Source organism: Anabrus simplex, chromosome 1 (assembly GCF_040414725.1).
Source record: "Anabrus simplex isolate iqAnaSimp1 chromosome 1, ASM4041472v1, whole genome shotgun sequence".
Classification (NCBI taxonomy): domain Eukaryota; kingdom Metazoa; phylum Arthropoda; class Insecta; order Orthoptera; family Tettigoniidae; genus Anabrus; species Anabrus simplex.
In genome coordinates, this window is record NC_090265.1 from 1,725,143,921 (window position 1) to 1,725,157,529 (window position 13,609).

A 13,609-nucleotide genomic window follows, 5' to 3' on the forward strand; every position below is an offset into this window, starting at 1 on the left:
CGTAAGGTGTTGAGGGATTGTTCCTACCTGATGCTTTGTATCCACAAATTGTTTCATTGAATGAGAATGCAGGTAAATCAGGATCGCCAGCTTTCCATCACGCCATGGGTATGGAGGAGCTTCACCACCTCCAGTTTCATTATCACTATCACTTTGTTCATTTTCACTTACATTATTCACTAATAAATCATCTAAGTCAGTTGTTGGTTCATCATCGTCACTATCACTGTCCACTAACTGTTCTAAAATATCCAGTTCCATGAGTGAAGACAAAGCAGAAGCCATGTTTACATTCAAACAACAACATCTGTGAACTTGCATAAACATTCGGGAATAACAGAGCTTAAAAAAGTTACCACAATTCCTGCAAACTATTGTAAGTAGGAAAACGTGTTATCACAGAGACCGGTAGATAGCTGTACAATACCAGAACACAGCACAGTCGTCATACGAGCGCTGAAAGTACGATATATTGTCATGTCAAGTGGAGCTTGACATCAGAGCGCAAGTCTAATATTTTAATGTCGAACCGCAATCGACAAGGAGTGCAAAAAGTTAACATTGCATTTTATGTGACTGTTTATGTCATCACAGGTCTGGCCAGTTATTCTGCTACGATAAAACCAGTGATTCATTGCCTATTTTTGGGCAGCAGGAAATAACTCTACTCTCTAACGAGGTTGAAGGCTTTGGAGGAATGGTGGTTTTCCTCATTGGAGAAAAAGGCTTTGAAGAGAAACTGCATTCCTGCGCAGACATCAAACCGAAGGGAATACTCTCTCAGAATGACAAGAACTGACCCTGAGTGATACTCGGGCGTGTCCGTTATGAACACACAGATGGCCAGGAAAGAAAAAGAAGAAGAAGATCACTGTAATTCAATATGCACTGTCTATTCTCCAGGTCAGGACCACCCAGGTTTACAGGTGAAGTCCTCAACTGACAATTCGGCATAGAAGGAAACCTACAGTACTGCGAGAAGAGTGGAAAAAAGACTTGGGCAGTCTTTTATCAAGGGACACGTTCCCAGGGCAGATGAGTCTGCAGAGGCCAACGGTACAGGATCAGGAATCTACGGGTGGAAGCACCTGATTATATTCCCACAAGCACATCGTGCATGGAAGTCAAACAAATGATACTGAAGTGGCTGAGCGGCCGCGCTAGTATTCGACGCTAGTTTGGGTCTGGGACGATTGGTGTGAAATGTGAATGATCAAACAAGTGTAGACCAACTCTGTAAAGAAAATACCATTGGAACATGGAATAGGAAAGGCTTACTGCATCATCGAGCTAGAGCTGAAGAGACATTTAGGAAGGGGCATGGGTACGGCCCAGCACAGATGCAGATATCCGAAGTTAGTCTCTTGGTGGATCCAAACTGTATGGCAGTGTGGATAATTTTCCTGATAATTTAAATTTCTAAGTAGTGATATTTATGGATTTTTACTCAGGTATACTCTAGAAATCTCGACAAGTGAACCTTTCCATACATTTCATGTAGTTATTTTTACTTGTGGTGAGGTGATCCTTGACAACGGTATGAGAGAATGGTGATATATAAAGAGCCCAAAAGCTGGTTGTATTCCTGTGAATTTTAGATCTGCAGCTGTGAAAGCCTATTTTGGAATTGTATCTCCATGGGGACTATACATAATTTGGAAACTGCGAATTAATTTCTTCTTTAACAGGTTAGCAGTCCCTATTTGCTTGGTCTGCCAGTGCTAAACAGAATCTTGGAGGGACGTGCCAATCCAACTGATGAGCCCAAATGGCACGTCTGGGCGAGACTTTGAAAACACACATGGCCTAACCACCCAAAAACTGGTTCTGTTCCTGTGATTTTTAACCTTCTTACTGCTGCAATCAAATATACTCAAGCTGCCTGAAATTACCCACCAGTGCTGCGATCGAGTGTACCTGAGCTGGACTTTGCGCCACGAGTGCTGCGATCGAATATGCTCAGTCTGCCTTACAACTGTGTTATATGCTTCTGCCATCTGTTAGTCACACTTTAAACTAAGTAGTTTCTATTATTTCCTCAAGTAGTTCTGCGGGAAAATGTTTTTCTTTTGTCACACAGTTGTAAACATCGTGTTTGAATGATGGCTGCCGCGTGAACGTAAGATGGATATGGAGGAAATCTTACACTTTTAAAGTATCATACAAGCAGTTCATGCAGAGGGCTGATTTTAAAAGGGTCTTTCCTGCCACAATAGGCCAACAATGGGCCACACACCTCATGCTGTATTGAGGGGTTAACTTCATGGGCACTGCAATGAATTGCAAATTTTATACCAGACACAATGTATCTGTTTTAAACACATCTTCATGTGTCGTTCTGACAATGTCCAACAACATTTCAGCATGTTTTAACAAGCACCACGAGAACACGAGAGGAGGACCGTATCTGTCATGTTTCAACCCACGGCTGTCAGCGTCGAATGAATGGCCTTCTTATAATATAATTATTAAATTAATGTAGTAATGGTCCACCTTTCAATACTATAATATGCAATATTCTAAATTACATTAATTAGGGACTAGTTTTGGCTGGGACTGGCCATCTTCAGCCTTAATGTAAAACATCTGATAACTAAACAAATGTACATGCACACAATTGACATAAAACAAATGAAACAAATATATACAAATTGACATTAAAAACTGGGATGAAATTATGATTAAATTTGAAAATGAACTAGGTTCTAACATCTTGAGTATGCTCATCATCGAGCCTATTTCAGGTATTAATTTACATACACAGAACTGTTTGTTGTAATACTGCTAATCATTAATAATTCAATAGTAATCGGGAACTGGTAAATGTTGATGCCGTAGTTCATCACCAAATCTATTTGAGTGGTGTTAGCCATATGCAAGTCATTGGACACCACTGTAAATAACCACTTGCTGACAGAGAACTGTTAGATGTTGTTTCATCATCAATCAAAGTAATAAAATGAGATGTTCTCGTGGTGCTTGTTAAATCATGCTGAAATGTTGTTGGACATTGTCAGGACGACACATGAAGATGTGTTTAAAACAGATACATTGTGTCTGGTATAAAATTTACAATTCATTGCGGTGCCCATGAAGTTAACCCCTCAATACAGCATGAGGTGTGTGGCCCATTGTTGGCCTATTGTGGCAGGAAGGTTGATATGCAGTAAAAATGGTACATGCAACTCCCTTCCACTGGGGGCTTGCCTAAGAAAGAGCTGCACCACTTCGGGATGAGGAAACGAGTTTACTTTAGTTAAGAAAAATATTCACGGTTGTTGCTAGGCCTATTAATATAGGCAGGCGAGATCATCAACATCTCGTAACTCGGGCTAATATAGGGTTGAGTTGTATTTCCGAATATACCAGTAATATTCTTTTGATAACTGCGGCTGTTGAAAGCCAGACCCCTATTTTTAAGTATATTTCGTGCTTGTTCTCTACATTTATCACATCAGGATTTACCTAAACTGCTGTATATGAGATAAGAGAGAGGGCATTGTTTAGATTAATTAATACCAATATAGTTGGTCTGTTATTGGACATTTTAACGTTCCATTTTTCTCTAGGCCTACTAGATGGCTGAGTAATCTGAAATAAAAATAAATGTGTTTGAAAGGAAAGTTGTTAAATAGGGGATATAAAGCAGAACCATATGGTTGATAAGGCAGATATGAGGGAGTTCGTATAAAGTAGTCTAATTATGATGGGTGGAGAATGCTAAACAAAAATAAAAACAGCCTATGGGATGGGTGTAAGACATTTGTTGAGGGGTATGAAAACAAGTATGTATCTTTAAAGGTGATTATTATTTATTTAGCTTATGGCTAGTACATAACTCTACATACAAATATTCAAAAATATAACAAACAACATAACACCTTAAACAATCAACCAATCTCTAAAACAGTTCATAAACTTAAATCCAAGCTGTCCAACCATTGTACAACCCCATCAGAAGCACACACAAACTCCTTCAGCTGACCGGAGTATGACCTCCTAGGATATTCGGTGACAATATCACGGATAGTCTGTTTCTTCTCACCACAGTCGCACTCAGGGGGAGGAGCGCATACCCCACATATGCAACAATGAGCCACATCGTCCATGATTGGTACGGACTCTGTTGAGGAGAACCCAAGTTCTTCTGGGGAGATTAAAACCAGGTGGTGGGTGTTGGCGACTAAAGAGGGTCTGCCATTCATCTAGAGCTGAGTTGGTCCACTCCAATTGCCATTCATCAGAATCGTTAAAGTTCCTATTGATGAGTTCCCTTGCAGTCTGAATGGGCGGAGATCTTGACTTCAGACGTCCATACCTAACAACCATGTCTTCATGAATGGGAAGACTTGGGTTCATTGTTATCTTCCTGAACCCATGAATTAGGTTATTTTGTCTGAGAATCCTTGGACGTGTTATGTGACTAAAGACTGGCAACCAGAAAAGAGGAGTAGATCTGACTGCGCCGCTGACAATGCGCATCGTCTGATTCAGAACAACATCAATATTCTTAACATAAGGGCTATTCAGCCAAACAGAAGAACAATACTCGGCTGTAGAGTATACCAGTCCCAGTGCTGACGACCTAAGAGTGGATGCTGATGCTCCCCATGTAGAACCTGCAAGTTTCTGAATGATATTGTTCCTGGTCTTCAGTTTAGCAGCGGTATTCATTAAATGTTTCCTGAAGGATAGTGTCCGATCAAGAGTTACTCCAAGGTACTTGGGGTTAGAATTGTGTGGTAGGGGAGAGTTGTCGAGGGAAACATTCAAAGTAATGTTTGCCTGCCTGTTATTAAGGTGAAAGAGACAGGTTTCCGTTTTGCTGGTGCTAGGTACCAAACACCACTTATCAAAGTACTCGCTCAAAATGACAAGGTCTCTGTTCAGAATTGGTAAGAAATTGTAAAGATCCACTTGTGTATATTATTATATAACAGAGGAGGAAATGCTGCTTGGAAAGAAATAGGGTTAGAAAAGGTACTTGCCAGGAAATTAAATTTAAGGAAGAAGTCATCTGAGGTCATGCAAAGCAGTATTATTGGCCTTTTATATATATAAATGTTATGAGTAAAGAACTGGAATCACGCCTAAGGTTTTTGCAGATCATGTTATACTGTATTGCGTAAGAAGGAAGTTACAGGAATGTGAGTAACTGCAAAAAGATCTTGACAAAATTGTGAGATGGACAGCAGACATGGGTATGATAGTAGATGCTGTGAAAAGTCAGGTTCTATGTTTCATCAAGAGTATAATATAATGGCAACCATAATTGGGACTCGTACAAGTTTCAGTGAAAATGGAAGCAGACATTTAGGTGCTTCAAAGGCAGAAACAGGTTCCAGGAAGGGCATTCTTGGAATTATAAATGACAAAGGGGAGTGTATATGTGAGGATTTACAGAAGGCAGAAGTACCGTATTTACACGAATAATCCCCGCATTAAAAAAAAAAAAAAAAAAAAAAAGAGGCACAAAATTGGGCTGCGGAGTTTATTTGCATCAAGGTTGGCAACAAGCTCCAGGTTCACCTAGTTTTCATAATTACAAGTTGGCGGTTAATTCAAAATCACATAATTCGAAATCCGATTTCTGCATTCCTAAGACTTTGAATTAATGAGGTTTTACTGTATCACAAAACTAACATCCGAATTCTCTGGTGTGCCTTTTTTCAAGTGTTTACATTGCACGAAAAGAATTATCCACCACCGGTTGTGTGACAAATTTGTAAGTCATTTAGAAAAGGATTCTAGTGATGCAAGAGACAATGAATCTTCAGATCTACAGGAAATTGAGCCTATTGCAAGTTCAGATTAATTAAATATTTGTCACATAAATAAACCTACTACCTAATATTCATGGTAAATATACTTCATAGCAGTGATAATGTATTTTTATCATCTCAGCCAAAGCTGCTATATTCGTAAATTTACATGTTCATATTTGTGGAGTGATATGAAATGTTTGTATATGCTGACGTTAGTCTTTCGATGTAAGGAATTTTAGTTCATTTAACTTTTCTTTTTTTTTTTTCAAAATGAGCCTTCCTAAATTAGGGTGCGGGAATTATTCGGCAGCGGGGATTATTCGCGTAAATACGGTATTTAGTCAGCAGTATGTGGTGATTTTCAGATATAAGGATAATGTCTGGATAGAGGGGGTGACATCTAACAAAGTACAACAAAGGAGTAAGGAGGCAAACAACTTGACTGAGTGGTATATTGTTAGCTTTCAATGGAGAGTTGGTGTAGTAGACAAATAAGCTTGAATGGAGTTTTTAAAAGTAGGAAAGATCATGAAGTTGAAATTCAGGATGACAAATTAAAGAAAATACTCGTTCATAGGAAGAGGAATTAGGGATTGAATTAATTTACTAAGGGAGATGTTTGATAAATATCCATCTTCTTTGATATCACTTCACAAAAGACTAGCTAACAACTGATAGGGAATCTGCCACCTGGGTGACAGCCCTAAATGGGGATCAGTGGTGATTGATTGATTGATTGATTGATTGATTGATTGATTGATTGATTAAACTGTATTTTGTCCTGTCAATTCTAACCAATGTGTTCGTGGGTGAAAGTACCTAGATGTTAATATAAGGTGTTGTGTACAAAAGCAAACACTTGTACAAACACAAACTTATTTTTATTGTTTCACCAGTTTGCAACTATTCATTCACTTTAAATTGCACTGAAACTAAAGGTTATTCTCGCTGTGACCATGAAAATTAATTATGTAAATTATTTACAAAATTATGCTTATTAGTGGGAATGACTGTTGTCAGTTCCAGAGTGTGCATTAAGTCACAATAATATTCTCGTTGCCAGAACACAAATATTGAGGGAAGCACTATCTTAAAGCACATGAAATCAAGAGTAAGGAATTAAGTCCTTCTGTACAATGTATAATGGGACATAGAATATGTCACAACTATGCTCAAGGCAAAGAAGAGAGGGAGGAAGGGAATGGCTCCTTCCAAGGTTACATTTGCACGTGCAAAAGTGAAACCTCACGACCTGTGTTAGTCTACCTGTCCAGACCACATTTTCAAATAGGGGATACCCCACATGGCTGGAGTACGGTGTAGACAGGTCACTGTACGGCAGTGTATCGCAGCTCATCCTGCACGCCAATTTATACTGAAAATTGACATGACGTCATTATCCAGTGCTGCACTCCGCTGTTGACTGTAGATGTAGGTGCATGGTGCGCAGTTTATAAGGGCACCACAACATAAGGAAAATCTTCTTAAGGGTAATCACATAGAAGGGCTTTGTAAATGAAGGTATGATGGTTATGATTAGGGTATTTAAGGGTTGTAGTAAGGATGTAAAGGAGAGTGCTTATAAGTCACTGGCAATACCCCAATTAGATGCTGATCGTTTAAAGGGGCCTAATATCTTGGTCTCAATTAAAGCATGGTTCTAGTGTATGGGACCCTCACTGGGATTACTTGATAAGAGAAGGGAAAAGATCCAAAGCAACAGGATTTGTTCTTGGTGATTTCCAATGAAAGAATAATGTGAATCTGTAAACTTGACCATATTAATGGCCTATATTGTTCCGTACTGATTACTTACAGTGAATCAAGGAATTTAATTTGAATTTGCCTTGTCAATACTGTATTCAATATACTGTAATAAATAAATAAATAAATAAATAAATAAATAAATAAATAAATAAATAAATAATAAATAAATACATTTATTTCACATTGTACATGTTTTGAGAATCATAATTCTCATTTTCAGTGGAATAATATCTTCCTAAATCCAATGATTGATTGGAATAATTCTCGAAACATGTATGGTGTGAAATAAACAAATAAGTATTATATTTATTTTATTACAGTACTGTATACTGAATATTGACAAGGCAGATTCAACATGAATTCTTGATTCACTAAACGAGTACTGTTACAAAGATGTTATAAACTTTTGGCTGGGAAGACTTGGGAGTAAGGAGACAAACAACTTGACTAAGTGGTATGTTGTTAGCTTTCAGTGGAGAGTTGGTGTAGTTGGCAAATAAGCTTGAGTGGAATTTTTCAAAAGTAGGAGAGATTATGAAGTTGAAATTCAGGATGACAAATTAAAGAAAATACTCATTTATTGGAAGAGGAATTCAGGGTTGAATTCATTTACTAAGGGAGATGTTTGATAAATTTCCAACTTCTTTGATATTTCGGAAAAGACTAGCTAACAACTGATAGGGAATCTGCCACCTGGATGACAGCCCTAAATGCAGATCAGTGGTGATTGATTGATTGATTGATTGATTGATTGATTGATTGATTGATTGATTGATTGATTGATTGATTGATTAAACTGTATTTTGTCTTCTCTAGTTCCTTAGATAGAAGATGGGACAGCAAGAGAAAGGCATTCCTCTTGGTTGTTTTGTACATCTTGTTCACCGTTTACTACGAGGGCCACCCGGAAAGTAGTACCCGTTAGTGCCGCATGAAGCGCTGACGACTCGGGTAGCCACTGGGCAAGGTCAGACCGCGTCAGTGGCTTGTCTGCTTGCTCTGTGCGAGGTTGCGTGACGCTAGCATTGCCTGTGTTGTGTCTGTGATCGTTTAAAATGTTAAACAAATTGAGAACCTCACCAGTTGTGAAGTGAGGGCCGTGATTAAATTTCTTAATGCATGAAACGTTCAACCTTGTGATATTCATCGCTAATTTGCTTGGAGATTATGTGGAGAAGTAGTGTAAAGCATGCTCTTTCCAATAAAAATGTGTATATTTGTTAATATTTACTCCTGTCTCTTTATTGCGCAAACGGGTACCACTTTCCGGATGGCCTTCGTATTTCAGAGTTACCTGACTGAAGACATGTCAGTTTTAAAGCTTATATGCTGGTGTAAAAGATTACATCATGCATAAGTAATAGCAGTATTCTTCCTTTAGATACATGATGCGCAATGACCGTTCACTCAGTCTAGCTCTCAAGGATCTACATGATGTTCCGGTCGAGGTATTCAAGGATGCAGTTGTCGCTGAAGTCACCGTCGTGGACCTCTCCAAGAACAAATTGACACAGGTGCCTACTGGGTAAGTGTTCGCCACAAAATTTCTTTGTGATTGCCTTTGACGCAAGTGTAATAAATTGATGTAACTTGAAAATAATATTCCTAAGCCCATGGGTAAATAATGTCAATATCAAGCTCAAATTCTCCTTCTCCTTCTTATTCGTCTTCTTCTTCTTCTTCTTCTTCTTCTTCTTCTTATTATTATTATTATTATTATTATTATTATTATTATTATTATTTGTGAGGTATGGCTATGAAATGTTTACATCCATTTAGTATTAGTATTATTATTATTTAATAGTTAAGTTATATGCACGGACGATATGATTGTGTTGTCTGTTAGGTTATGTCATGAAACCTGTGCTGTATATATGAGTTTAGTTAATGTAAAAACATGTAATTAATGGTATATAATTTATTATTACCTGTATATATGATGTGTAATCCATTACAGTATTATGCAACACATTGTAATACCCAGAATCTATGTATTAATCACTCTAGAATTTACTAGAAGTTATGTTGTGACATATCCTTCTAGAAGCCTGGCCAGGCAACATATATTAGGAAGCAGTCTTGATGGTGGAGAGGAGTTATTGTTTAGTTGGAGTTGTTTTCATGAGACGTATTGCGTTTAGGCTGACATGTTAATGTAAGCAGTCAGCAGTCAACTGTTTCAAGGTTGCAATCTCCATGTGCTTCATGATAAGCAGTTGTTAAAAATGGTAGTTTGTTGATTATTGTGTTTTGTTTGTGTCGGCAGTTGATTAGGTTATGTGTGATTAATGTGTAAATTATTAATTGTAAATAAAAATCAGTGTACGCAAGTTGACAGCATTTTGCGTGCATCTTTATGAATACATATACATGATGTAATCATAAGTTATGAATTTCATTATGGTCCGTATTGACAATTGATCACTATCAAAGTGTAGCGAAGGATCCACCTATTCAGTACCATTAGCTTGTATAGTGTCCTGTATAATTGGTACTAGTTTCGACCCTACATACATTGGGTCATCTTCAGCCACGATCCAATTGGAAAACATATGCTCACATACAACCAATAATAAAGAAAACAATCCGGTGTGTCTCAATTTAAAATTTAAATTTAAAACGTTGATGAAATCCGACAACACATCCAAAATTGAAACCAAATGACACATCAAAACTGCTGCGGTTATTGGCAAACAGTGTTGTCGCTCCTACAGCAAACAAACGTTCCTGAGTTGATCTGGGAGTTGGCATTCCCCATCTGTATAGTCAAGCCACTTGATTTATAAATTATTTTTTGTTGAATAGTAATATGGGTAATGGTTTGTATGTAGCTTGAGGGGAACATTCATAACTTGAATAAGTATTCCTTTTCATCAGATATAGTGATCTATTGTTTAATTTGGTTTGAAGTGAATGTCCCTATGTTCCTCGTAAATAGTGTGCACTTGGCACTGACACCAACACCAGATTGACTGTTGAGAGGGAGCAGGAGTATAGTTTATGATGACAGGGATAGGCTTGACAGAAATGTTTGTGGGCGTCATGTTCCACCACAGACTCTCCAAGGCCTCCAACAGGCTCTCAGTGAAGAATGGGACTTGATACCGGAATGTGACCTCCGTCGACTTATACAGAGTTGTTCATTTCCTTACTCCCAAGTCTTCCCAGCCAAAAGTTTGCAACATTTTTGTAACACTACTCTTTTAGTGAATCAAGGAATTCAATTTGAAAACACTTTGTCAGTATTCAATGTACTGTAATAAAATAAATATACAGTTCGAAAAAAAATTAGGGGAAATGTTTTGTAACGTCTGGTATGTGAACGTTAATTTGGTAGATGGGGTTCCAATGGTTGTACAGCATACCTTGAGACCTTAGCTACTGAAGGTATGTCAAATTGAAGTTATATAGGCGTAGCCATGCATTCAACTATCAGGTAACCCCTCAAAACAAAGTGAATAGCGGTGCGTCCGTGTGTTGTTGTGAGGTACACAGACTACTGCGGTCATTTGAGCACATTGTACATCAACCAGCACATCCCATGAGACATCTTAACGAGGTTCAATTTGCAAGGGCTGTCACTTTGATCCAGGAAGGATGGACTTTTCATTGTGTTGCTGTGGATCTCGATGTCTCTCGTCTCTTATTCACCACTTGTGGAATTGCTACAGTGAGACAGGCCAGCTCACAAGGAGGGTTGATCAAGGTCATGAACGCATGACAACCCCACAGGATGACCGATATCTGACTATCTGTGCATTGCAACGTTGTTCAGCAACTGCCAGAGAACTGCAACAAGACCTCAGGAGGGTCTCTGGAGTCATGGTGTCTGACCAGATAGTAAGAAACATGTTAAGAGAAGTGTCCTTACGACCCAGACGTCCTGTTCGAGTGCCCCATTTAACGCAGCAACATCACGCAGTTCGCCTTCTGTTGGCCTGTACCCACGTGAACTGGCAACTTCGCCAGTGGAGACCTGTGTTGTTCACAGACGAGTCCAGATTTCCCCTGACACAGTGTGATGGACATCAACATGTATGGAGACGCCATGGCGAGCAGTACATGCCAAATGTTGTCCAGGAAGGTGACCAGTTCGGACAAGGTTCTGTGATGTGGAATCAGGATTGATGGCCGTAGGATCTTGTTGTCGTCCGTGGTAATCTTACCGCTGCGGGGTACACCGAGCAGATACTGCTACAGCATGTGTTGGTTGCTGCATACGGTGTTGGCCCCTGAATTCGTACTCGTGCATGACAATGTTGGGGCTCATATAGCGCGCATCACCAGAGCTGTTCTGCGAGAACTGGACATTCAAGAGATGGAATGGCCAGCAGTGAGTCCCAACCTTAATCCCATCGAGCATGTGTGGGATAGGCTTGACAGAAATGTTTGTGGGCGTCCTGTTCCACCACAGACTCTCCAAGACCTCCAACAGGCTCTCAGTGAAGAACGGGGACTTGATACCGTAATGTGACCTCCGTCGACTTATACAAAGCCTTTCCTGTAGGTGCCAAGCTGTAATAAATGCTCGTGGAGGACATACACCATACTGAAGCTCTCCAACTGTGATAAAAATCCACCCTGGAGGACTGTTATCATTTTGTTTCCGCCCTTATTTGGATATTTCCGTTTGTGTTCTGAAAATGAACACGAATCCATAATGTTCTTTTGTATTCTTCAGTGGTAAAGAATAAAGGTTTAGTTGGTAATATACAACAGGTCATTGAGTATGTCTATCTTGGGCAGCTTGTAAACATGAAAGGGGACTTAAGACCGGAAATCTTCTGACATATCAAACTAGGATGGCAAGCCTACGGAAGAAATTCTTCAATCTTCAAATCCAACATGCCAACCCACCTAAAGAGACCTCATGGAAACCTACCTTGCTTTGGACTTAAAGAGGCCACATCGTAAAAATGATTGAATATGGCTGATAGTGATAGTGATACCTGGGTGTGAGGTATTGTTTTGTGGAGCATGGCATACATTCAAGAACGTGTTCCCCTAATTTTTTTTTTTTTGAACTGTGTATAATGTTTACTTGTTTATTTCACATCATACATGTTTCCTCCAACCCCTGCCAGTGTGTTCTCTCTGTACTGACTTAAGGTTGTGAAACCTGGACATTGAGGGTTCATTAAGCAAAATCTCAGAACAACCCAAAGAGCTATGGAACGGTTTACGCTAGGCTTCACGAAGAAAGGCAGGAAGAGAGCAAATTACATCTGGTCAGTGACATTTTAAAAAGGGTGTTTGCCCTAAAATAGCAGTGGGCAGGCCATGTTGCTCGGGGAACTGATGGTAGGTGGACAAAGCTTGTGCTTGAGTGGAGTCCAAAAGATCATCTGAGACCTAAAGGAAGACCACTGGACAGATGGGATAAAGACATCCGGAAGATTACTGGGATCAGTTGCCAGAGCATCGCTCAAGACTCTCCCAAATGGAGAGACCTCATGGAAACCTACCTTGCTTCGGACTTAAAGAGGCCACATCGTAAAAACGATTGAATATGGCTGATAGTGATAGTGATACCTGGGTGTGAGGTATTGTTTTGTGGAGCATGGCATACATTCAAGAACGTGTTCCCCTAATTTTTTTTGAACTGTGTATAATGTTTATTTGTTTATTTCACATCATACATGTTTCTTCCAACCCCTGCCATCATAAAATGTACTCCTGCTCCCTCTCAACAGTCAGTCTGGTATTGGTGTCCATGCCAAGTGCACACTATTTACGAGGAACATAGGGACATACACTTCAAACCAAATTAAACAATAGATCACTAGGTGAAAAGGAATACTTATTCAAGTTATGAATGTTAGTCTTCAAGCTACATACAAACCATTACTCATATTACAATTCAACAAAACATCATTTATAAATCAAGTGGCTCGACTATACAGATGGCGAATGCCAACTCCCAGATCAACTCAGGAATGTTTGTTTGCTGTAGGAGCGACGACATAGTTTGCCACCAACCGCAGCAGTTTTGATGTGTCATTTGGTTTCAATTTTGGATGTGTTGTTGGACTTCAAAATGTTTTAAATTTGGATTTTAAATTGAGACATACCAGATT

At 39.1% G+C, this 13,609-nt stretch overlaps 1 protein-coding gene across 2 annotated transcripts in view; it reads left to right on the plus strand.

The window, feature by feature from the left end:
- Positions 1 to 13,609, plus strand: part of LOC136858722 (leucine-rich repeat-containing protein 40) — a 189,067-nt gene that overhangs the window by 134,553 nt on the left and 40,905 nt on the right. For both annotated transcript variants that reach the window (XM_067138463.2, XM_067138464.2), the window contains exon 8: positions 8,914 to 9,057. In XM_067138463.2, coding sequence (XP_066994564.2) covers positions 8,914 to 9,057 — 144 coding nt within the window. The remainder of the gene's footprint in view (positions 1 to 8,913; positions 9,058 to 13,609) is intronic.